We start from the raw sequence: 26,299 nt of genomic DNA on the forward strand, positions 1-26,299 counted from the left end.
TGACAATTTAGTTGAGTAGAAAAAGACATGACTTTTAAAACAGCTACATGCTGATTTTAATCAAGTTTAATAGTCTTAAGAAGAGCGTTTAGTAATGACAAGAAGGAAACTGTAGTAAAGGCAACAATACAAAAATTCTATTGGGAAACAGAAAATTTGTAGAAATTCTCCATATATGTGGAATAAAACCAGGGCTATGTCTTAGGTTTTTTTTAACTTGCACCTAATCTATGCCACTTTTAGGCAAATCATGTATGTGATTCCCCTCCTACGTATTGATTAAAAATTCAGTCACCTCTCTTTAAGCTGATATTACTAGCACATTTCAGGAAGTCTCAAGAAGCAAGTTATGCTGTAGTCAATTACTATCAGATACCAGCTCAATCAATCAAATATGCTATAACCAAATGAGCTGCTTTTGGCAAACGTTCTTCAGACAATCTAATGGCTAATTCCAACTACACTCAACAAACGAACTCATTTAGTTGGCTGCCGTTTATCTAGGGGCTATTCATCATGGCAGATTTAAGAGGATTACATAAGAGTTCAATGTTCTGATCCATAGGAACACTTCCAGGATAGTGAGTTTTAACTTTGCCCTCTATTTCCAAAGCTTAAACTCTCACTTCTTCCTTTCATGCTGCATGATTAATAGAGGGCTTCAGTAACAGTACTTCCTGGAGCACATCAAAGGGCTGCTTGAAAAAAATTTTGCCCATACCTACATAAAAAAGGTGGGTCTGCTGGCAGTTCACCTTGCACCAAGGTGGGACAGTCTTCTATTTAGGCAGAAATATCAAGCAAGCACAAGCTGCCATGCTGGACAGTAAGGTTGTTGTTTAAAACAAACGTAAAAGCCCTGTGGGCAGTTACTTAGTGAAGTCCACCTCAAACCAATTAAACAATCTTTTAAGAAACTGGACCAAGATTTTTAAAGAGCAACAGTTAAGGCAGCATTTCCCAAACCACATAATAATTGGCCTATTTTTAAAGGGGACTTTGGTGGTCAACGTCATTTACACATTATCGCTGAGAATCAAAAGAATACATACATTGATACATTAAAAACTAACCATGGGTTCCCCATCCCATATGGCAAAAACTACTACAATATTGTAAAGTAATTAGCCTCCAACTAATAAAAATAAATGAAAAAATAAATAAAAACTAACCAGTCCCATAGTGAATTCTGTCTGACCCAGCATTTCACAAATGTTATCTACCTAGAAGCCTTTTCTTCCCCAAAGAAAGAATTTTGCATGAACAGTAATTTGGGACTTCCTGGTTTAATGGGAATTTAATTGTTACTGCCAGCACTAGAAATTTACATAGCTAAACCGACTGCTTTGTTCTTCGTGAAAATTCCTTCACTGCATTTGGAGTTTATTAAGCTGTTTTTGGAGAAAATATTCTACTCAAAAGTTTTATGTAAAAGACCCATAAAATTATTTTCAAGTTTTTTCCCCCCTACATATTTGAAAAGTGGGACATTGGGAAAATAAATTATTTCAGTTATATACAAAGTTGACAGGCACAGACTTTCGACCTAAGGCTTCTGAAAGGATTCATGACTACTTACCTGTCCCAGAAAGTAAACAGACTACACTGGAATCTAAAAAATAAGCAGAAATGCTTGCAAAGTAGCCATATTTTTCATCAGGGTTTATGGAATGGTAAGTCAATGGAAGTCCAGGAAAAATAAGTGTCAGGATCAAAGAGAAGCAAGCTTTAACATACACACACACACACACACACACACCCCTGCCAAACACACACACACACACACACACACACCCCTGCCAAACCAGGGTGTGTTCCAGGTATGCTATGATGTGCTACTACGGATCTATATACAGAAAGCAAGAAGGCTGGGATAAAAGAAATGACAACACGCAGGAAAAAAGTAAACTTGCCCAAGTGATCAGAAAAGAGCTGGCACTCCCCCTACCCTACCCTAGAGGTTTCAAGGGTGGGCACATGACCCAGAACTGACTGATAGATCACAGCTTTCCTGGAACTTCCCAAGAAGCAGAAGAAGGCAGAGGGGTGCCCTAGGACCCTTAGCTAGTCTGGGGCTGCTGGACACTCCTCTTGCCATCATGAGGGGAAAGGCTTTTCAGGAGAGATCAATAGAGGACAGCAGAACTGAGATAGGCTGTGAGGTCATTGAACTCCTGGGTCAAGTACTGCTTAATTTACTCATTCAACTCCAGTTATATAAAAGTCAATATATATAATTTTTAATTTAAGCTATTCTGAGACATTTTCTCAAACTTGCAACTGAAAGAGACCTGGTTAACCAGCAGTACTGATGATCACAATGAAGGAGGGGAAAGGTAAAAGTCACTTGCTCATTCCTTTAACAAATGTCATGAACAAAAATTTGCATGAGACAAAATGACCCTATTTAAAAATTAACCCACAGACTTACAACCCTTACTTTTAGTTGTTTTCCTTATACATTAGAAAAAGCTCTAATTAGTGTATAATTTATGTCTTCTTGTTACTAACAACCCTTCTGCATCTGATTGTTGCATATTTACTGTTTAATGAATACACAACAGCCCATCAAGCGTTATTCCTGTGCTGGACTTAGCCAATCCCCTATTGCTGGGGTTTAGGTACTTACAACATTCTATTCTTTGATGAGGAAACTTTTCATCTATTGTTATACAGCTTTTTAAATAAATAATGGTTTTATCTCCTTAGCAAAGATCTTCAAAAGTGGGATGTCTAAGCCAAAAGGTTAGATCATTTTCATGGCTCAAGGTACAGTGCTAAACTGCTTCCTGAAGAAGGTGGGGCCACATTAATGTATAATACTACCAATCATGACAGTTTTAGTTCCGACCCCTGCTCTGTACAGTTGAAAGGCGGGGAGGGGGGAAGTCCTACTAATATAAATAAGGAACAGCACTGTAGATCTAATCTGTATTTCTTTCGATTACACAGTTTTTACTACTTTCCCATAATTATCAGCATCATTTCCACTTTGGTGAGCTGCCTATCATTCATACATACTAAACATACCAGGGCCTTACTGCTGTCAATTTGCATGAGGTTTTCAGAAAATATTAATCTTCTGTTTACAGCCTATATAACAATTTTCTATACAACTTGCACTTTTTGCCAGTGAAAATTACATCACTATTTTATAATAGACTTGACAGGTAAGCCATTAGACAGTAAACTCATACATACACACAATATTTCTGCACACTCCATTAACTGTTTTGCCAAGAGTCTAAGGAGACGATGAAAAAAACCTACCGTACTCTTCACTGTCACAAAGGTAAGACTGTCAACTCTGAAGCAAAGCATTACCACCCACACTTCCCCTCATCCCCTCTCCTACAAGCACACACAGTAATGTTAGAGGTATTTTGAGAAATTACTGTGCATTTTATATGTGAATTCTTCCTAAAATTACTTCTCTAGCAATCTTTAAGAATGTTTTAACCCAGGAGAAATATTCTTGAGCTTATGATTAGGGGTTATCATTAAAGTTATATTTTAAGACCCATCACTTTTATATTACCAATTTAAATTGCAACTTATTTGACAGCATGATAGACTTATGGGGAAAAAGGATGACTAAAAAAATTTAAGTTCGGGTCTTAATATAAACACTCCCAGGAGGAAACCTGTAAAATACCAGGTCACTGAACATTACTTTTCCTCCAACCTAACATTCTATCAATCGTGAGATCCATCTCAATTGCAGATGTTAAAAATATGAAAATAAAGGCAACTTAGGACAAACAAGATGCATTACTGAAGCCTAAAAGTGTTAAAATTATGCTGTCAAACTGTCAATAAATGATTTTTCCCTGTCAAAATATCAGAGAGAGGGTAGTGACCAAGAAATCATCTGACAGGAGGAGACTAATGCCAACATACTGACTTCAGTTCAGTTCAGTTCAGTCGAGTCCGACTCTTTGCGACCCCATGAATCGCAGCATGCCAGGCCTCCCTGTCCATCACCAACTCCCGGAGTCCACCCAAACCCATGTCCATTGTGCCGGTGATTCCATCCAACCATCTCATCCTCTGTCGTCCCCTTCTCTGCCTGCCCTCAATCTTTCCCAGCATCAGGGTCTTTTCAAATGAGTCAGCTCTCTGCATCAGGTGGCCAGAGTATTGGAGGTTCACCTTCAACATCAGTCCTTCCAATGAACACCCAGGACTCATCTCCTTTAGGATGGACTGGTTGGATCTCCTTGCAGTTCAAGGGACTCTCAGGAGTCTTCTCCAACACCACAGTTCAAAAGCATCAATTCTTTGGCACTCAGCTTTCTGTATAGTCCAACTCTCACATCCATACATGACCACTGAAAAACCATGGCCTTGACTAGATGGACCTTTGTTGGCAAAGTAATGTCCCTGCTTTTTAGTATGCTGTCTAGGTTGGTCATAACTTTTCTTCTAAGGAGCAAGCATCTTTTAATTTCATGGCTGCAATCACCATCCGCAGTGATTTTGGAGCCCAGAAAAATAAAGTCAGCCACTGTTTCCACATCTATTTGCCATGAAGTGATGGGACTGTATGCAATGATCTTAGTTTTCTGAATGTTGAGCTTTAAGCCAACTTTTTCACTCTCCTCTTTCACTTTCACCTTCATCAAGAGGCCCTTTAGTTCTTCTTCACTTCATATATTGCAATTAAACAGGACTGTCAGCATTTTCTGGGCCAACTTCTGGGCTCCAGTTTACTTAAAGGTTTACTCCATTTACTGAACTGCCCTATCACCCCTAGTAGTACAGTATATTAGTTTTATGGCTAATAATACATTTCATGTCTTACAGTCATCCGGTGATTTCACCTGAGTCCACACTTTACACCCTAGCCAAGCGGTTCTTGCCAGCAGATGCTGACCTGGGCTTTCTCACCGGAGGGCACACAGCATGCTCCTGCAACCCCCTCAACTGACCTGCTTCCCCAGTTTCTGACCAACCTGGCTTCCAAACTGCTTCTCAACTTGCCTCTAACTTGGTTCTCAGTCCTGCCTTACCTTAATCCTCAATCAAATGCTGTAATGATGATGACCAAGAGATGATAGACAGGTAAGTATACCTGGCTTTATGTATTTCTAAAGAGTACTTAGCTCGGGCTTCTTGGACTTTTAAGAACCTTTCTGGGTTGCAAGCTACGGTGATTTCATTTCACATCATACATTGTTACTGTTTTAACTCTTCAAGTTTTATTACTTTAATACCCTAAAAATAAACAATTTTTCTAAAAGGGGCGAGAAAAAAGGTAGTATTTCAAAGCAGAGCACAAAATGCCATCAATAAATTTTATCCCTATGTCATGTATATGGAATTTACAGTCCTGATCAAGGTTTTAAAAATGAGTAAAACCTTGGACAATTCTATACCTCAGAGAAGAATCCCTACACTGCCTAACTCAGAACATGATAAGAATCAAATGAAATTCAAGAGCAATCCATACACTATAGCTTCACTGAGTTACACAAGCCCCTTCACCATGACAAGGCTGCAATCCATGAGGGGATATACTATATAAAGCATAATAAATGACACATCACAGCTTTCACAAATTAACTCAAAAGCCAAAAGTGAACATTTAGCATTTCATAGGAAAATTGATGTCCACTTATCACCCTCAGCCAAATAACATCTTAAATAAATAGTGCTTTGTTGTTGTTCAGTCACTAAGTTGTGTCTGACTTTGCAACTCCATGGACTGCAGCACGCCAGGCTTCCCAGTCCTACATGATTCTGTTTGTGCAAACTCATAAGTCATTGAGTCAGGCCACCCACTAAAGGAAAGAGGATAAGAGTACCCAAGGGCAAGCATTTCTCCTAGTGTTCTTCCTTTTTCTTCTTTAATAAGCAAATACATATCATTTCTCCTGCTTCTGTCATGGAGATTAGTGTATATTTTCTCCCCATTTTTTTTCAGGTTAACATCCCCTGGAGATGAAGTCATTAACAGTGGAGAGAGCTCCTTCACAGCTCCCTAATTCTTCAGTGTCTGGATGTGCTAGTTTACCAGTCCCTTACTGGACATCTGAATTATTTCCAGTATTTTGCTACTGAAGATAATGCAACATATGCAGCCTATACCTTCAGAATAAATTCCTTTAGTAGGATCTCTGGATTAAGTGAGACTGCAAACTTCCCCTTCAAGGGTTGACCAATTTCCCATTTTTACCAGCAATATATGAATGTAACTTTCTTCAGCATCACCAAAGAATGCAGTGCCAAGTTTCTGAATTTTCTCCCAACACAAGCTACAGTAGTTGTATTTTCATTTCCCTTATGTGTGAGGATATGCTTAAAAGCCATCTGCATTTCTTTTTCTGTGACTTATCCCATTCATATTGTTGTTAGCCTACTTTTAGATTCACTCAGTTTCTTCAAGTCAGCCTATTTTAGGCCCTTATTAATGTTGCTTTTTTGTTCAAACCACTGTTGGCTCTCAGCTGAGTGACTACACCAGCCTCCTAGCTTGTCTCCCTGCTTCATTCTACCCCTGCCCACGTTAGAGTAGCTCGTCTGATCTCCCTCCCCTCTCCCCACGTCTCCTTCCCCTTCTTTAAGAATTATCACCATTCCCTTGCATATAACCTTTCAATAGTTTCCCATTACAATTAGACTAAAATCCGTATTTTTTCTTGTCAAGGTCTACTAGACACAAGGCCTTAACCCCCTGATATTCCTCCTGGCATTCTTTCACTCAGCTGCAGCCACCCTGTTTCTGTCCTCTGCCTACACCGAGCATATTTCCTTCTGAGGACCTCACACGGCTCCCCCTCACTCCTAGGATGCTCACTGTCACTTAAGGAGACCACCCCCAGTAACACTGCCCCCTTCTCAGTCCATGACCATCATTTTCTTTCTTCTCAGTGTCTCGCTACTTGACATTATTCCTGTGTCAACAGGCCCCAGGTACCTCTAGGAAGTAAAGACCAGAGTTAGGGTTTGGGTTTTGTCAGTATAACCTCTGTTTGTCCTGCCCCTAAATCGTGCCCAATAATCATCCATTTCAGTGTACGCCAAATCATTTATGCTTCTCCCAATTTTCCTTCATCATCTAAGATTTCTTCTAATGCTGTCCTTTGATGTGTCTGTCACCCAAGACCAGCATTAATTTCAGATCTCTTCGAGTGGTAGTTTAGTTACTCAGACTCAAAGACACCGACAGGTTACCAAAACCCACAAAAACCTAAGAGAGGAAATCTACTGTTCAGTGAAAAATCAATGGTAACTTTAATTTGGGGAAAGAACATTTAATGTTAAAATACCTTAACTACAAAATGACTCACCCTATGAATTTAATTAAGTCATAAGACAAAGCCACAAGACCAGAATTCTACAGGGAAGTACGATACATCACTTTTTATGTCTGTGCCCAGATTAAAGCAATATGAAGAGATTATAAAAGACAACCATAAAGGGTGGGTAAATGAATGATGCTCCAACCATTAAACAGGTGGTAAAAAGCAGACTGCACAGCTATATGCAGCTGCGTGGAAATACATCCTGGGGCACGCTTCAGGTGTCAGCACGGTTCCAGGAGCTTCCCGTCTTCACTTTACAAGAGAAAGCTACAACGTGGCACACAAAGAACAATCTCATACAATAAACACAACATTCTGTTTATTCGTATACAAAAGGTTCAGGAAGAACCAACACCAAAATATTAATGAAAATTCTGGATATTCTGAGTATGAGTGAATGACTTTTTAGTATTTTGCAAATCTTTTACCTCAAATGTTTACTGTTATCAAAAAAGTAAAAAAAAAAAAAAGTGTTTATAATAGCTACTGAAAGGAGGAAAAACCTGTTGCTCAGAGGTTTTCCCCCATTACGTTGTCAATTCCTTCCCTACCCACTCCTTGGAGGATGGAAGGAAGGAATCACTTGAGAGAGCAGCTTGCACCAGAGAATGAGCAAAGTTCCTAAGAGGAGAATATGAAGGCTGTTTGAAAAGCTGATGCATAATAATAAAATCAGATAATAGGACCTTAGCATCTTATTTTCTATTATTGACACTAACATCAGCTACATTAGATACACTGTTAAAGGCAAGATAGCGACAAAATTCTTTTGAGTCTATCTGATATTTATTCTAGGTTCTTAGGAGTTAACTGAAACAGCTTGAAGAAATCATGTTCTTCTCAAAGGTTTCTGAAGAAAAACACACAGCATCATTTATGTTTGGTTTTGAAAAGCCAACATGTTTTATATCACTGCAGGTATTTCTCAGTTTCCAGGGAAACTGATATAAAATTGTCTGAAATAAAAACATTAAGAGCAAACTTCCGATGTGCTTGCACTTTACATTCGTGTTCTGACCTCGTATCTATGGAAACTTAATAATAGGCAAATGCTGAAATTGAGGTTTCTCTCATCACTTTATTGAATGCCAAAAAAGAGAGACAAAATTAAGTAAAATTTTAACAATCATGTCAAACATAAAAAGGTAAATTCTGTGCTCATGAACTCTCTTTTTCTAGTTCCCGACTCAGCACTCCCCCTCACTAAATGCTTCGTACCTTACCTGCCCGCTTACCAGTTTCTCCTAATGTCCCTCTGTCCAGGGCATTCTCGGCTTCAATTCGAGTCAGCAGAACAAACTCTTTAAAATATACCAACATGTTTACCTGACTGGTAAATTGAGGCTATTTCACGACTTCTTTTATTCCTATCCATTGTAATAAATGTACAGACACAGAATGGAGAGGTATGTGTTGCTTCTGAGTTGTGAACAATAAACTCAAATGGAAATAACCAAACTGAAGTTGAGTTAGGCCTATCTTATGGATAAATTATAAGATAAAAAGTGCATTCCAAACTTTTTTTTAAGCACCCAACAACTGAATTTGGTGTATCTACCACTCTCAAGTCTGTCTCTTCTGTTCAGTAGCTATGTTACACAGTTATTTCAGAGCTCTAAGTCTTGGCTTCTTCATTGGCATCACAGGGAGAATATTTACAGGCCTTATTTATAGATGGAAGGGTCAGGTGAAATACACCCGAAAATACGTTGTAAATCGTAAAAGAATCATACAGAAGTCCAACTTTGGTCTCCCTACACTAGCCTACTACTGTTTTTTAAAATCACTTAGAGGCTTACCTTATAGCAACAAGCTGAACAGTTTTCACAGGTATGCACAAGCTTTGTTTTTAAAGCTACAATTAATTTAGATAATTTGTTCTTTCACAGTATCTGACTATTCTGAAAAGGGAGTACTTTCTACTTACAAAGCCATGTCCATCACATGGGTGAGTTCACAGGCTTACCTATTCTAACTTTGAAAGAAATTAAGTAAACCCAAATAAAATTTAAATAGAAGAGCTATAAGACATTTCCTCTATGAAATAAAGAAATACTCTCTGGCATTTAAATGAAACAAGTGGGCCAGTGGGGCTTTAACATCTTCACGGCACAATGTTTTCTACTTTAAAGAACACAGTCTTTATTAATGAGCCACAGTGTTATCCAGAATCTTTTTTTTTTTTTAAAACCTAGAGCCGTCCAGTTTCAAAATTCTAGAGGAAAAAAAAAAATCAAACATTTCCTCTCCTCTCTCTCCTCTTCTCCATGACAACCCACCCCCACCCCCAGCCACTTCCTCTTCAGAATTTTACCTGAACATTATAAAAGTTGAATAGGATTCCACTGGCAGGAGGGGGTTGGAAGGAGAGGTAGCCATGGAGACAACTTTTCCTGCAGGATCTGCCATCTTAACTGCCAAATCTTTGTATTACAAAGTAAAGTCTGAATTTCTTTTTTCTCCTTTGAAACTTTTGACCAACAGTCTCAGGAACCACCCCCAATCCTCCCTTAGAAGAGGCAACATGCAAGTGAAGTTGGTTAAAGCTGGGGAGCTGAAGACATTTTTGTGTCAAAGTGGGAATCTTAATCAGAGCTCCGTGGGATCGTCTTTGGGTAAACACAACAACAACAACAAAACTATTCCCTGCAGCCGTTGCAGTAACGTTTCACACCGTTCAGTTATTTTAAGACACCCTCCAACCTTTTTCTTTCTTATCGTTTTCAGATTATAGTTAGAATAAGGTCGCTTCAATCAGGACAACTCTAGACAGAATATTACTTAACGCCACACTAACTCTGTCGATATCAGTTTTGATTTTAAATAACAAACCCTAAAATCTGTCTTAATTGTCCCGAGTATCAACTATCCTAACGAGTGGAAGTGTATCTAGATCCTTACCTCGTTCCTTCTCTTAGGTACCATTTGAATAGGTAAGGATAGGAAGATGGGATGGATATCGCCGAAGATGGGAGTATTTAAGTTTTCATTGAGAAAAGAGAGAATACATCAGAAAGTATTTACAAAGTCCCACGAGACGTTAAATAGAATCACGAACAGGAGCCACAGACTTGAGGGTCTTGGGTCGGGTTGCGAAAAGGGAATGGGGAAGAATTGGGCGTTCGGGTAGAGAAGAGGGAGAAAGACTGGCTGGACGCGACGGAGAAAGAATAAGGGGTGGGGACGCCAGGCAGGGCCAGCCTCCGTCCTTGGTGCCCAGCCCCGAGAGAGCCAACTCCAGGCAGGAAGGAGCCCTAGGCGGCGGCTTCCTCCCGGGGGACCTGGGGGTCGGCGGAGGCCAGAGGTAAGCCCGAGAGCAGACGGCGCCGGCCGCTTCCTTACCTTCGGGCATCTCCCGGTCGCTGATGTGCTGCAGGTGGTGGCCTTCACCCGCTCGGAAATCCAACTCGGTGGGTTCCACGGCAGCCGGCGCCGGTGCCGGTGCTACGGCCACCGCGTCTCCGGCCGCCGCCTCGTAGACCTCAGACTCGTAGTCTGGCTCCGCCGGCCCCGCGCGCCGGCCCAACTTGGGGCTGGCATTGGGGGACACGCAACAGGTCAGCGTGTTCCCCATGGGGCGCCTCCGCTCGGCCCCGGACTCCGCCAAGCTCAGAGGCCGCCCCCTCCCCCAACAATGGCGCGGCGGGCACCGGCAGACCCGGGCTATGCCGGGGCTGCGCCGCACATGGAGACGCGGCCTCGCCTGCCTCTCTCCTGTCCGCCCCGCCGCCGGGCCCGGGGCAGGGCTCCGGGCCCGGCCGCACCCGCGCTGTCTCGCCGCCGCCGCCTCCCCGGAGTCAACCAGTCTGTGAAGGCGGCGACCAGCCCGGCTTATTTAAAAGGGGTGGGGACCCGACGAGCGCTGAGACGCACAGCCACTGACGGGAGAGAGCGCGGCCGGAGCTCCTCCTCCTTCCGCCGCCGCCTCCCGACTGAAAGCCGCTCGCCTGGCTGGCCCTTGCCAACCGGAACGCGTCCTTCGGTCACCTGGTTACGACGGACCAATCACACACAGAGTTTCCTCCCAGCGCCCGCCTCAGAGAGCAGGCACGTGACTCACAATGCCCCGCCCCCACCCCGCGACTGCTCCGCCCCTCGAGTGGCGCGCCCCGGACTCCTGTTTCCATTCCTCGTGCGGCACTCGGAGCTTTCCGGTCCTTCGGGAAGCATTGCGGGAGTTTGTGAATCGAAGCTAGAGAGTCAGTGGACCCTATAGAAGGCTTGTTAGTAAAGAGTCAGTTCCGTTAAGCAACTCGGTTTCACCGGGTCTGACAGCTGACTCATTTGATGCATTCCTCAACGAACTTAGTTACACCCGAATTGTTGACAGTTTTTTGTAACTAAATGCTCCTCTCAAATTGACTTCTAAAGAGTGTTAGTTTCCGCCTTCAGTTTAACCATAGCAATCCCCCGGGTCCTCAATAAAGAGCTGTGTCCGTGTCTTGAATGAGACTCGAGGACGCGTCACCCCTCCGCTTCCTCATCGGTAAATTAGGGACCGAACTCCTCCCTCCCAACTCTGAAACGCTGGGATTCAGCAACTCGATTTTCTCGCTGTTTCTCTCTTCCACGGCCGAGTCTCCAGGTTTCCCTACTTTCACCGGTCACATAAAGCATAAAGCACGATTTTCTCATACAAAACTGAAGAGTCTCAAAGTGAAGTACCACGGTTTTGATTTAATGAAGGTGATGGTAAAGATATGTTCCCAAGGTCACATGATTGCTCAGGGGTATGGCCAGGATTTGGTCTCCGATTGTTTGGATCCGCAAAGGCACCTTATTGTGATTATAAGAAAATAGAGGTAGAAGTCAAATTTGATTGGAAGTGGCATAGGATTTTCTCTAAGGGAGAACAAGTTTTTGAAGTGGATTTTAAAATTCTTTCCCTTGTTCAACATTGGTTAGTCCCTCCCACTTTCTAGGCACTGTGTTCCTGCAGTAGCCCTGCCCTCGATGAGCTCCGTCAGGCACATGAGGAAACAAAGGCTTAGAAAGTCCAGTTGTCTGAGGTCACTCACACTGCTGCCAAGTACTTGAACCTGAAATTCAAACCTAGATCTGTCTAACCCCAAAGTAGGTTCTGGGGTAAAGAGCTTGATTTTTTTCCCCCCCGAAACATGAAAGCCTTTGAATGTTGTGACGTTAAGGAGTCACAATCAGGTGGTTTCTAGTGAGGTCACTCTGGACAATAAGGAGGATTGATGGAAGAAACAAGAGCAATGAAGAGACTTTTTATGCATCTAAGAGCGGAGTGAGTTTAAACTAAAGGCAGTGGCAGAGACTGGTGTGGTGGGAAAGGATTTGAGGTCATTTGGTGACTAGATACCGAGCAAGAGGGGGAAAAGAGAGGCAAAAATGGCTGCTAGGGTTCTGACTTAGGGAACTAGGGAGAGCACAGTGACTTTTTCCTAGATAGTGCAGAAAGAGGAAGAGGTTTGAGGAGGAAGATCATTTGGGGCTCTGTTAATGACAGCATGGAATTAGAGCTCTCCAGTTGAAAGTTAGATGTAAACTTCTGTAGGCCAAGTCCATTTTGTGATATCCCATCTTATGTTTTTGAAAATAACACATACTAAATCAATTTTAAAATGTAGTTGGGGAAATCCCCTAACGCTGTGCTGACAGTTAAGACTATAATATTTTTCATGGAGCAAATTGGAATCTATGGTTTTAGTAAATGACATGTCCTATGTAAACTAAAACTGTTAAATGAGAACAATATTAAAATTGTCATTGGAGTACATACAAAGTAGTTGAAGCCATGGGTGTAGAAGTAATTGCCTCGAGAAGACATGTATAATAAGGAAAGGAATGAAGGGAGGAAGAGAGGGAACTTCAAAAATAGGGAAATTTAAATGGCATGTAAGTAAACCTGCCAAAGGAAGAAGTGGAAATCAAGGGACCTGTGTATTAATCAGAAATGGCTGATCAGCTGAGTTCCATGAGGGTAGAAATCACATCTGCTCTTTTCTGGAACAGAGCACCTAGAACAGTACCTGGCCAGTAGAAGCTCTAATTTGTAATTCCCTAAACAGAGTCCAGTGTTGTCCAGAGGGCAGGAAAGTTACAAATACCACTGACCGTGGTACATGGGTAACTGAGGATGGGTGCAAACTGGAAGGCAAGCAGTGAGTAAAAGAAATAAATAGGAGGTGATAAAGTGGAGACAAGGATTTTCTTCCCAAACATTTGACTGAGAAGAGAGATGTGCCAGTCATTAGAAGGAAATGTGCAGTTAATAATTTTTTAAGATGGAAAAAAAATGTGAGTATATTTATATGTTAAAGGGTATGAGCCGATGGAGAAAAAAGGAGTTTGAGGTTAGAGGAGATGGGAAAATTGACAGAGCAAGGTCCTCAAGAAGGCAGAAGTGGATGTCCTCCAGGGCAGACATAGATTAGCTTTGGATTGAGAGAAAAGCAAGGAAGGAAACAGGGCCTGGGTGACAGATGCCTGTTTTGGGTCTGTCAGAATAGAGACATTTCTGATAGAGAAGATGTTTAAGAAGAGCTCATCTGATGACCTCTATTTTTCTCTGTTATAATAGGCTTCTGTTTGGAAAGCTACTCCAGGAAAGTGAGGATAATGTGTAAAGAAGTTTAAACATTAGAAAAGCTTGATATACCTAATAAAAAGAAAATGATAGCTTCCCTCAAAATCAGAAAAGTTGAAAATAAATTTGAGCAAAAAACCAAAAAAAAAAAAACCAAGGAGCTAGGGTATAAAACAGGTATGTCACAAAAGTGAATGATGGGAACATTTGTTCCTCCAAATAGTAAAAAGAAATAGCAACAAATTTCAAGGGGGAAGAGTTTTTAAAAAAATTAAGGAATTACATGTAATTGCCAAAAATGTGAACTTTTACAAAACCCTTTCATCACACATAAGACCAAAAGGAAAGGAAAAAAACCCAGAAGGAGTATTCTCCTTTGTTAAAAGGATACCGGGATGGAAAGGTCACCTCAAAAATCAAGGAAGCAAAGATGATTAATATTTAATTGTTTAAAAGATATAAGTAAGGTTTGGATACAAAAATAGGCAATATATTGAAATGTGGGAAACCATGGTAGAATGGGAAAGGATTCAAGGAAGTTCAGTTTCAGTGAACAACTTCTCGTTAAATCCTTAGGACCTAGTGACTACATTCCATGACAATAATAATATTGTCTGAAGTCCTAGGAATGTCATTAGCTACCATTTTGGATGATTCTTATAGACTTGGGACAATGCCTAAGATTAAGTTTCAAAACACTGCCTGCATTTAACATCAGGCACATACAAAAATAGATAGGCATGACCTTGAAAATTAAAGAATTTTAAATTTGCTAAGCAGAAAAATTATTCAGAAGCACCATTATGAAAGTATTAATAGATTTGAAAATATTTTGTTTTAGAAGAACATTGGAGGGCAGTGAGAAAAAACCTTATCCTGTTATGACTGTGGCAAATCTGGGAGAGAAAAGGGAAGCAGAGCAGTAATGACGTTTGAATTAAGCTAGAGTCTGATTCTGTGATAGAACCTGATATTTGCATATGCCAACTGATGTATGAACATTCCCTGTTTTACATGGATCTGGAGTAAATGCATTCATTAATTCAACTTATTCATTTAATGGCTGTTCAATACCCTGATGACTCGGAAGGTAAAGAATCTGCCTGCAATGTGGGAGACCTAGGCTTGATCCCTGGGGTGGGGCAAAGAACCCATTCCAGTATTCTTGCCTGGAGAATCCTCATGGACAGAAGAGCCTGGCAAGCTATAGTCCATGGAGTGGCAGAGTCAGGCATGACTGAGCAATTAAGCACAGCGTCTGAACTCTTGGCTTCCCAGGTGCGCTAGAGGTGAAAACCTGCCTGCCAATGCAGGAGATGCAGGTTCAATCCCTGGGTCAGGAAGATCCCCTGGAGGAGGGCATGACAACCCGCTCCAGTATTCTTGCCTGGAGAATCCCATGGACAGAGGAGCCTGGCAGGCTACAGTCCATATGGTCCCACAGAGTGGGATACAACTGAAGAGATAGCATGCACGCTCCCGAGCTCTTACTATAAGCCACACTTTTTAGGTTCAGGTTTAGGTTGCTTTGACCAAGAAAAACAAGGTCCCTATTCTCATGAAATTTATCTTCTGATAAGGGAGTCCACAAACCAGTCCTATCCATCACCCCTCAAGCTCATGGCCCAGGATATCTATTTATCTCCAGCTATTGTGTCTTCATTCTAGACGGTAGGGTGGAGGAGTAGAAGGGAGATTTTTTCAGAAATCCACATAGCACAGTGCTTACATATCATTGGCTTAAAGCTTAGTCCCATGGGCATACATAGCTGCAAGGGAGGCTCAGAAAATGTAATTATATAGCTGAGTAACTAATGCAGAAGGGAGAACTAGACATTGAAACTAGATATTGAAAGCACGCTTTGTAAGGAACAATCTGTAAGGAAAGATTAGAGAAATTTCAACTTAAAGTAAGAATGATCATGATAAAATTTCATAGCCTTTTGCAAGCATATTTGAAAAAGTTATACAAGGAGTTCTATAATGATCTTTTCTTAAGTTAAAAGGACAAAAAAATGGAGAAAGACAAACTGTAGAATGAAACGAGGTCAGATGCAAGAAAGAGTCCACAATGGTCAAGTAAACAGGATTATATATTATATGTGTGTGTTGTGAGTAATTGGATTCTATCCTGAGTATTACAACTTGTTGGTCTTATAAAAGAAGATTTTGTGTGTAATAGGTACATTTTTTTCTGGATGTAGAGTCTACCCTTATCATCATATTCTCAGTGGCATGTGTGAACAAAAGAGTTGAGAATTACTATTATACCTGATTTCATGTGGAACAACTTGACTTCTCTCATTCCCGACTTCAGAACATTATAATCCAGATTTTGGAGTAAGTGGGGGCATTAGACAATACTGGGAGTCATATTGTAATAAACTACCCCATGTCTGTTCCAGCTTTCTTCCTTCCCTACTCCTTCTGAACCATTCTCCCACCTTCTTTCTCTTCTCACACCATCTAGGTTTCCTTCTGTCAAGTGAGTCTGTTGAGATGAGAATGCAAATTTAGCTGAAATGATGCTCTAAAAAAATGAAAAAGTCGTTAGTTTACCATACCATCAGGGCAATGAATGCTCACTGGACAAGTCACTGTCCCAAATATTGAAGCATTTTCTCAGACAAGTTCTAGGAAAAGTCTGCAGTTCTAGAAGAGTCAAGGGGTTTCCTTTTGCCTTCTTGGGGCCATTACTTTCCTCTGCCATTTAATGGTTTATTTACTTCTAGTTTCATTTGTCTAAATATGATAGGAAATCTCAAATTTTTCTCAGCCCACCAGTGCTTCCTCTGATCACCTCCAAGCGAAGGTAGAGGAGCCGTTCTCCTCTGGAAGTGCCTTGTTCAGGCTGCTGGTTTCCTAAAGCAGATGCCAGCTGCTCCTAGCTCCAAAGACTGTAACAGTATGTGGTCTATACTTAACTGGTCTCATAAGAGAGCTCCTCCCCTCTATACTTACCCAGGAAATAATTCACTGCCAAATCCACTTAGAACAAGGCAGAGAGATTTTTAAAAACACTCACAGTAGATGCTTTCAGTTGTTTGTTCTTAATCATGCCAACGCTCTTTTCCCCCAGCATTTCCAAATTTCACTATTTCCACTTGTTTCCCTTGTGTGTTATCTTGGGATGTTTAAGACGTTTATTCTCTGCACTTCCATTTAATTTTATACACTTAAAACGGAATCCTTGGCCAAGTTGCCTTATTGAAGTTAGAACCATTTTCTTGCAGTGGTTCACCATGTTCCCCTCAGTTTCTCCTAGCCTTTTTGACAACGGCCTCCTGAAACAAAGTTGATGTTAGAAACACTGCAGAAAAAGGAGTTTCATTAAACTTGGCAGTAGGGAAAAGTTTGAAGATGTCTTTTTCACCAAGTTTGTCTCCTAGAAACAAAGCTCACGGATTTTTAGGACATGAAATGTTTCTCATATGAATCTATTGCCCTTTTCTGGAGACAAATCAATTTTTATCCTCATAGCATGGCATTCACCTTGAAATACTTCTAGAACTTTTCTATCAAAAGGGATTAAGACAGCAAACTGGAAGGAGGTAGGGGCCAGGGAACTTGTCTGAAGAGTCAGATTTGAATAGACAGCACACTTGGGGAAAAAACAAACAAACCAATAACACAGGTTACATTGGGGGTGGGGGTGTAGGGGGTAGGGAGGGCTAAGGCCTTGTCCCCTATGTTGAGTAACTTTAGCTTATGTAGGGCACTTGTTTGACAAGCCTAGGTTGAGTAAGGCCATACACCCCATGACCTGTGTTTTTCCAGTCATACTTATCATGCAGATAAAACCAAATACTCATCTGAAAGTAATTCTCTGGTTATGCAATCAATGCTTTGCCCAGGAGACACAAGGAAAAATCGAGACCACAGGAGCAGCTGAAGCTACTGTCCCAAAAATGAATTCACTGTTCTTTGTAGTCACAGAATTTGCCCTGTCCCACCTTGGCCATCTGGTAAACCTCTACTCATTCTTTTGAGGCTTATCTCAAGCAGAACCTTCTCTGCAGTGCTCTCTGACTATTAAAGCTAGGAAACCTCTGCATCTTCAGGGCAATCAGTTCCTTCTCTAAAGCAGCCTTGTATCCCATTGTATGGTAATAGCTTGACATCCTCATTAAACTAGCCATTCCCCTGAGGACAGAGCTATTTTATTCAGCTTTTTGGTGTCCCCAGCACAAAGTATAATGCCTGGCTTGCAGCAGGCTCAATATGTTTTTTCTTGAATGACTAAATGAATAATAAAAGTTGGAAAAGTGAAAAAGTTGGACTAAGTGTACCATCAAGCACAGTTTGAGAACTGATACAATTATTCTTTACTTTTCAGCCTTCTCTATTTTTTGTGTGTGTGTCTGTGTGTGTGCCTCTCCTTCTAGTTTCTGTTCCTCTAGAGCATTTTTTAAAAACAATCGTCATTTTCTAATGGTATAGATGACTATATTTACAAGGCAAAAATAGAGACACAGACATAGAGAACAGATATGGGGACGCCAAGGGGAAAGGGGAGGTGGTGGGATGGGTTGGGAGACTGGGGCTGATATATACACACTACTGTGTATAAAATGGATAACTAATGAGAACCGACTTTGTAGCACAGGGAAACCTACTCAGTGCTCTGTGGAGACCCAAGTGGGACAGCAGTCCAAAAGTGAGGGGACATATGTATGCATATAACTGATTCACTTTGCTGTACAATAGAAACTAACATGAGATTGTAAAGCAACTGTACACCAATGAAAATCTATGTAAACAACAGTCGTTTTCTAATGCTCACAATTTTGTGGGTCCTCAAGGGCAGGGCACGGTGGGGACCACCCCTCTCTGACCCAGAAGAGTTCGGGCCTCATTTGGAATGGATCTAGCTGCTGGACACGGTTCATGCAGGGCCACACAGCTGGAGGGTCTGCTCTGGCTGTCAGCTGAGTTCCTCACTCTCCCGTCAGATGCCTAGTCTCTGAAGGCTGGGACATCTGGGACTAGCCAGACAGCCATCAGCACGTGGTGGTCTCAGGAGAGTCAGACTTCTTACTGGATGCAGGTATGTAATCCCGCTGTATTTTGCTTCCCTAGTAAGTGTATTAATCTAAAAATACAGAGGAGGAAAGGAGAGGTATGGTGAACAACATTCCTTAAATCAGAAAAAAAAAAAAAAAAAAAACCTCAACGTTAACTTATTCACCGAAGTTCATCAACCTCTGAAGATCATCCAGGCCATCACCTTATAATGTATTATGCTAAACTTATACTGTAACCAAATCTAAGTCTTATGCACTATCTGCCATTCAAACAATTCCTTTCCCCGCTTGGTCTCTGAGTTTTTTGGTAGCTAGAAAAAAACACAGATTTGTGCAGAAACAAATTTGCCATAGGTTATGTTCATTTTGTGATGTCTCCACTTATGTGTTTGAAAACAACATGATGATAGTTGTTGGTTGCTCAGTCGTGTCCAACTCTTGCAACCCCCATGGACTGTAGCCCGCCAGGCTCCTCTGTCCATGGGATTCTTCAGGCAAGAATACTGGAGTGGGTACCCATTTCCTTCTCCAGGGGATCTTTCCCTCCCAGGAATCGAATCTGGATCTCCTGCACTGCAGGCAGACTGTTTCTTGAAAACAACATATAATACATTAAATAGAGAAGAGTAGTAGGAGAAATTTCCTAAAGTTTATATGCTAAGAATAGCTTATTTTTCTAGCGATTACCTTGACAGAGCAACTTAGAATCTATGGTTTCAGCAAAAAAAAAAAAAAAGTGTCCTGTAAAACGAAACCACTGATGAACACAAAACTCCAAACATTATTATTGCTGCTACTTTTTTCCCCTTTATTTACTTCTGACTGTGCTGGATCTTTATTGCTGCACAGGCCATTCTATAATTGTGGCTAAGAGGGCTACTCTTCATTGTGGTGCATGGGCTTCTCCTTGTGGCGGCTTCTCTTGTCATGGAGCACAGCCTCCAGGCACATGGGCTTCAGTAGTTGCGGCTCCCCTGCTGTAGGGTACAGGCTCAATAGCTGGGGCACGCCAGCCTAGTTGCCCCATGGCATGTGATATCCTCTGGGGCCAGGGATCAAACTCCTGCCTCTTGCTTTGGCAGGTGGATTCTTTACCACTGAGCCACCGGGGAAGCTCTACAGCTGCTACATTTAACTAGCAATTTCCATGTGAATGTATACTGTGAAGTGTTTGATGTGCAGAAGAAATATCCACAAACCACCCCCATAATATAGTAATATGAAAGCCCTTCAGGGAAACTCTCCACTTGGGACCAATGGCCCATCTGATCCCATCTCACGAGGATCTTCCCTTCTCCAGGGAAGTAGGTGGAGTGAACACGCTGTTTGCTATTGCCTGTTTCTGAAACAAGGTATATGCCAAGGTCTGTGTGCCCTTCCCCAGAAGCATCAGGGTTTACTTGACACTAAGCAACGCCCCATGCAAGCCCTGGGTGCCAACTCGCAAGGTCACACCCACCCCCAGCATCCCTGTGCCAGGCCAGCATGTCCCGAGGGGCGACAGGGGGGCTACACCCTGTCCTACACCCTGGCTCCTCAGAGTGGGGCCCAGGGCTCAAGCAGGTTTGTGAAAGTTTGGCTTAATTGTTAAACATGCAATGGGATGCCACATGACACCCTTTAGGATGGCCAGAATCAAACAACAGATGCTAAGGGCTGGGCAGGAGGTGAGAGTGGACCCTCACACACAGCTGGTGGGGGCGGAAAATGATGCAGCCGCTTTGGGAAAGCCTGGTGAGTCCCCTGAAAGGTAAAGTGGGGTCACCATGTGACCAGCAGTGCCGCTCCGAGGTGTGTACCCAAGAGAAACGAACGCACACATCCACACAAACACGTGTACACAGATGTCCACGGCAGCCGCATCCGCAGCAAAGGTGCCAACGGCCCGAAGGCCCGTCACCTGGCGCTGGTGAAGACGGGTCCATCCACACAGCAGGATGTGATTTGGCCTCAAAAAAAGGATGAAGCCCTGACCCAGGCTCCCACGTGGATGGGCCTTGACAACAAGAGGTTCAGTAAGAGACCACACGTGTGATTCCATTTGTAGGAAACGCCCAGAACGGGAAACGCTCAGAGCCGAGGGCAGACTCGTGGCTGCGAAGGGTATGGGGTGCGGACTGAGGGGTGGCGGTGTTGAGGTTTTTTGTGAAGTGATGAAAATGTTCTAAAAATGACAGCACACCTGTGAATATACTTAAAACCATGAATTGTACATTGCAAGTGGACAGATTGTATTGTATGTGAATTATGAAAGTGAAAGTCGCTCAGTCGTGTCCAACTCTTTGCAATCCCATGGACTATACAGTCCATGGAATTCTCCAGGCCAGAATACTGGAGTGGGTAGCTTTTCCCTTCTCCAGGGGATCTTCCCAACCCAGGAATCGAACCAGGGTCTCCCATATTGCAGATGGATTCTTTACCAGCTCAGCCACCAGGGAAGCCCATAAACTATATATCATTGTGAACTATATCTCCATAAATTATTTTGGGGCTAAAAGTTTTCTTCAGAGTTAACTGGTTTTCCTCAAGGGGATCCCTCTGGCCGTCTACGTGACCCACTGTGACTCTGAAGTGGCGACCCAGTGGGCCCCTCACATTTGACCTGCCCCTTCCACACCCAGGCATATATAGAACCACTTCCCGAAGCTCAGAAATGGGCTCCAGGCTCCTCAAACAACTCAGTGGGTCTGCCCCTGAGAACAGCCCCCTCAGGGAGGTACCAAGGCCCTCATGGGATAGGGGGTCAGCGTGCAAACAGCCACATCCCTGCCACAGCTTCCACCAAAAAGAAGAGAATTTCCAGACGCCCCGCATGTCGACAAGGTCTTCTTGGAGACAGTGATGGGTGAGCTGCATTTGCTTTCACTTGCTCACAGGTGTCATTCAGTCTTTCCTGGTTGAATTAGTCCAAAAAATAAAATAGTATAATTTTAAAAGAGGAAAGAAAAAGAACTCTATGGCTCTGCCCCTTTAAGATATTTTTACCATTTTATGATGCTAGTGCTAAGCATGCTAAGTCGCTTCAGTTGTGTCCAACTCTTTGTGACCCCATGGACTGTAGCTCACCAGGCTCCTCTGTCCATGGGATCCTCTAGCAAGAATACTGGAGTGGGTTGCCATGCCCTCCTTCTGGGGATCTTCCCCACCCAGGGATCAAGCCCATGTCTCTGAGGTCTCCTGCTTTGGCAGTCGAGTTCTTCACCATTAGGGACACCTGGGAAACCCTTGTGAGGCTAGGAGGCAAAATTTGTAGAATTTTGTTTTTTGGCAGACCCTAGGTGGGGGATGAGAACCCCTGGGGCCCTCACTGGGGGCAGGGAGGGGCCAGGCCATCAGAGCCAGAACCACTTTGATGACAGCATCCCGGGGCCCGACCCGGAGGAGAAGGCAGAGCGGTGGTTGGGGGTAGGGGCACTTCCTAGCTGATCTCCTTTCCTCCCCCTTTCACGACTAATTTCTGCCTCAATTTGCGTAATTAGTCTCCACTCAGCATCATTTCTTTCCTTCATTCAAGGAGGGAAAAAAAACACACCCAAATCTCTCTGGGGACAGGACGCTGTTTCAGACTCTGGCAGCTGCTCTCCACACCGGTGGGGGTGGTGGGGAGGGGGTTTCTTCAAAGTTAGGCTGACTTTCATGTCCCCTGAAAGAAGCCCTGTCCCTTCTCACCTGTCCGGAGCTCTTCAGAAGCCCCAGCCTCAGATCAGAGTGACGTCTGATCCCAGGTGCAGGCTGGCTGATGGGAGGGGATGGTCACGGTCAGGCCTCCCCCCGCCAGGCAGTAGATGATGGACAGGGAGGCCTGGCGTGCTGCAGTCCAGGGGGTCGCAGTCAGACACGACTGAGCAACTGAACTGAACTGACCTGGGATAGGGGACAGGCGCACGGCCCAGGCCCCACAGCTGCTCAGCACTGCCCAAGGCCTCCCCACGGCCACGTCAGCCCTGAGGCACGTGAGGCCCTGGAGGGGAGGCGGATTCCACAAAGCCCAGGGCTCAGACTTAGGGAGAGCCAGGCTGGCACCCAAGGGTTCCCTGGGCTCCTGCACCCCCCAGGTAGAGGGGCCCCGTCGGAGAGTCTCCAACCTTTGCCAGGCACTTGTGGGAGGGGGACAGGCAGGGGACACGGTGTGGAGTGAGGCCCCGAGGAGCTTCAGGTCTGGTGGGGGAAGGAAGCAGGAGCACCAGCTCCGTGGCTGGAGTGGGAGGCCACTGAAGGGTGGAGTAGAGGGCTGGGTGCTCAGAGGGCCTCCCAGGACCACGGCCAGGGCCACAGGCAGGGCCACGGGTGGGGTCCCCAGGTGGACTCGGACGTCCAAGGGGGGAATCAGTGGAAGTGCAGCCAGGTCACAGGGTGGCAGAGGCAGAGGTGTGGGGCTGGGGCACTGTGCAGAGACAGCCAGCCTGAGCCCCCAGCTGACTGCCAGCACCCAGCCTCAGCCCAGCCTCCCCTCCTCCAGGAAGCCCTCCTTGACCCCCGGGCTGGAGCAGGCAGCCTGCACTCCTCCGCCCACCCCAGGAGACTCCTGATGCTTCCGGGAGTATTGACGATCTGTCTGTCTGTCTCCCGCTCCAGACAGGGAACTCTGCAGAGCTGTGTTGCTTTCCTAGGACAGTCTGGGTGAGTTCATGTAACAGAAACTCATCCCCACCCGGGCTGGAGACACAAATCTGGAAACTTGGTGTTAGAAGGTGGACCTCTGAAGCCCTGGGGTAGGGAGGGCCCGTTCCTTCTTCCAGCCTCCTTGGCATGAGGTCCTGGCTTGAGTCTCCGCCTCTTCCCGCAGACTCTGTGTCTCCACGGGACGCCGACCCTCCTCGGTGTCTATCTCCAGCCCTCCCTCTTCTGAGAGGACGCAGTCCATCAATCGGTGGTCACCCCACTCCGCTATGACCTCGTCTTGATTCCATCTGCTGAGACTAAAAAGTTCACACCCACAGGTCATATGGAGCAGGGGTCCCCAAACCCCGGGGCCGCAGACCGATCCATCAGTGGCCTGTTCGGAACCGGGCCACACGGCAGAAAGTGAGCTGCAGGCAAGCAAAGCTTCACCAGCCGCTCCCCATCGCTCCGCACCCTCACATTACCACCTTAACCATACCCCGCCCCCCACCCCAGCCGTGAAAAGGTTGTCCTCCACGAAGCCAGTCCCTGGGGCCAAAAAGGCCGGACCACTGATCCAGAGCACAGTTCTCCAAGTGTCTGATGACTGACTGTCACACCAACTTCACGGCTCCCACCTAGGACAACGCGTAATATTTTATGCCAGTCTCCAGTGAACAGGCAGCCTGTTTGACCATCTGAGTCTCCGTTTCCTCAGGGTAAAGCGACAGTTGAGCGGGGTCCTCGACACAGCCCTGGAGGGACGAAATCTCCAGCCCAGGGGCCGGGACGTCCTGTCCCATGCATCTTGGCTGCTCCTCCCCTCGGGGGACCCTCAGACGTGGATCCTGCAGGGAGGCGACTGAAGGTGCAGTCACCAAACAGACTCAAACTTCCCCCCAAACCATGCCAAATGCCGAGCAGTTGCTGTGATTTATTAATCTGCCAGGATCTTTGCAAGATTTTAATGTGGTATTTGGAGTCTATTTAACTGGGTAACAAAAATAACCAACACCAGAAACCGTAAATAATTATCACATCCATCGGGCCTTTCATATGAAGACTGGTACTGGCTTCCCCTCCAAGCTGCTCAATTTTCAACTTTTTCCTCTCTCTGTTTGGAACAAGCTCCCACTCATCAAAGAAGGTGCCAACCCGGGGGTTTCGGGGAGCACCAAAGAAGAACCCTGCAAGTCTGTGATTAGAATGCAAGAGGGAGGATCAAGGTAATTAATTTTTTTAACTTAAAAAAATTTTTTTTTAAGTTTCTCCATCAGCTTTTGCAAAGCCATGTGAATTATATCTGCTTATGTAAATAAAGCTAACGGGTGATAACATTAATTAGCAGAATAAAACTTTTGCTCATCCGGCTGGAGATAGCAGGTAGTTGGGGGAGAGGATTAATTTCTGTTTTAATTGGAAATTTACATGTGCGGCAGCTTGGCCTCCATCGGCGAACAATCAGATTCCAAGTCCCTTCAAACGTGTTGGCTTCCAAAAGGGCAAGGGACCCATCCGCCTTTCAAGGGGGCTTCGCTTCAGTTCCCCAGCCAGCATGGAGTCGGCTGATCAAAGCATGAGAAGCGTCCTGGGTGGCGCTGGCTCCTTCGGGGGTCAGCACCCTGGCCTCCCACCTCCAGCAGACGGGTCCCCGGGTCCAGGCCTGAGCTGCCACTGGGTGGGACGGTGAATCGATTAGGCAAGACCCCGCCATGGGGAGGGTCACGTGGAGAGGACCCCACCCAGGTGCCCTGCCCCTCCAGGAAGGCATCTGTCGGTGATGAACAAGGCGAGGAAGAAGGTATGCAGGGGGTGTTGGCCTGACCGCACCTGCATGGGGCGGGGGGCCCCCTCAGACTCTGCTCACAAAGAGGGCACCTCTCCGGGCCCACCTGGAGTCAGCCGGTGGGGCCCGGGGACCCTCTCATTCTCCACAGTTGAGAGCACAGAGGGTGAGACCTAGGCATCAGGGCTTGATCCCAGTGGCTCCGAGACCCCTTCCACCCTGACACGCTGCTCCTGACCTCCCAGGGGAAATGCTGTTTTCAGGTCACTTGGAAGCCCTAGGAGGGCAGTCTCGGGATGTTTGAGTGAGGGAGACTTTCTGGGGCTCCCAAAGGCACCTCACCCCACAAATGGGGATGGCCCATCTCACCCGGTGGGGCAGGGGGTCCCCAGGGAGAGCGGCGGTTTGGGTGGTCCTCTCTGAGCTCCCCGTCCAACCACAAGCCTCCTGTGACGGAGAGTCAAGAGAGGCATCCTGCCTCCGTCCCTCCTCATCCTGCTCCGGGGAGACGGCGGCAGAGCCACCTCAGTGCTCAAGTAACGGCTCCTTCCTCTCTTCCAAGGGGCGCCTCTCCACTCCCTGCCAGGCTGCTTCCAGCTTCTCCATCAACAGCTCAGCCGCCCGAAACAACGCGACGAAGCTTTGTAGGAGTGCGTGCAGCCCCCTCAGCTGGGCCAGGAGCCCTTCCCTACGCTCCCCTGACCCTCCTGACTGCCACCCTGAGGCTCCAAAGAGGAAGCTGACCGGAGCTGCAGCAGGTGGAAGCCGGGACACACACGAGGAAGGACTCCGGAACCCCAGGGTGACGATTCCAGGAGCGCCCCCAGCCCGGTGCGGTGTCCAGCCCTGTTCGGACCTCAGAGATATAGTCACATCCCTGACTATGGAGCCCTGTGGCCTCGGCCTCACATGGCATTCCATCCGATCAGGGCCCACATCACACAGGAGGGGCCTGGGAGAACCAAGGAGGAGCCCGAATGGGGAGTGATGGAGGCAGACTCCGGAGGACCGGAGGAGGGGACGAGCA

The 26,299-nt window shown here is 45.0% G+C and overlaps 1 protein-coding gene and 1 long non-coding RNA gene across 3 annotated transcripts in view; both read right to left on the reverse strand.

Moving 5' to 3' along the window:
• The window catches only part of LOC133043543 (cyclin-Y-like protein 1), a 34,310-nt gene extending 23,248 nt beyond the window's left edge, over window positions 1–11,062 (reverse strand). Inside the window, exon 1 of one of the 2 annotated variants that reach the window (XM_061124475.1) lies at window positions 10,650–11,062. In XM_061124475.1, coding sequence (XP_060980458.1) covers window positions 10,650–10,881 — 232 coding nt within the window. In that variant the 5' untranslated portion in view covers window positions 10,882–11,062. The remainder of the gene's footprint in view (window positions 1–10,649) is intronic. The other variant, XM_061124492.1, reaches the window with a different exon arrangement.
• A 902-nt stretch (window positions 11,063–11,964) lies between these two features.
• On the reverse strand, window positions 11,965–16,287 carry LOC133041318 (uncharacterized). The gene is made up of 2 exons (XR_009689217.1): window positions 16,132–16,287; window positions 11,965–12,083 (listed from the first exon to the last, which is right to left on the reverse strand). It is a non-coding gene; the product is annotated as an uncharacterized LOC133041318 (long non-coding RNA).
• Between the last annotated feature and the right edge of the window lie 10,012 nt (window positions 16,288–26,299).

This window comes from Dama dama, chromosome 3 (assembly GCF_033118175.1).
Source record: "Dama dama isolate Ldn47 chromosome 3, ASM3311817v1, whole genome shotgun sequence".
Classification (NCBI taxonomy): domain Eukaryota; kingdom Metazoa; phylum Chordata; class Mammalia; order Artiodactyla; family Cervidae; genus Dama; species Dama dama.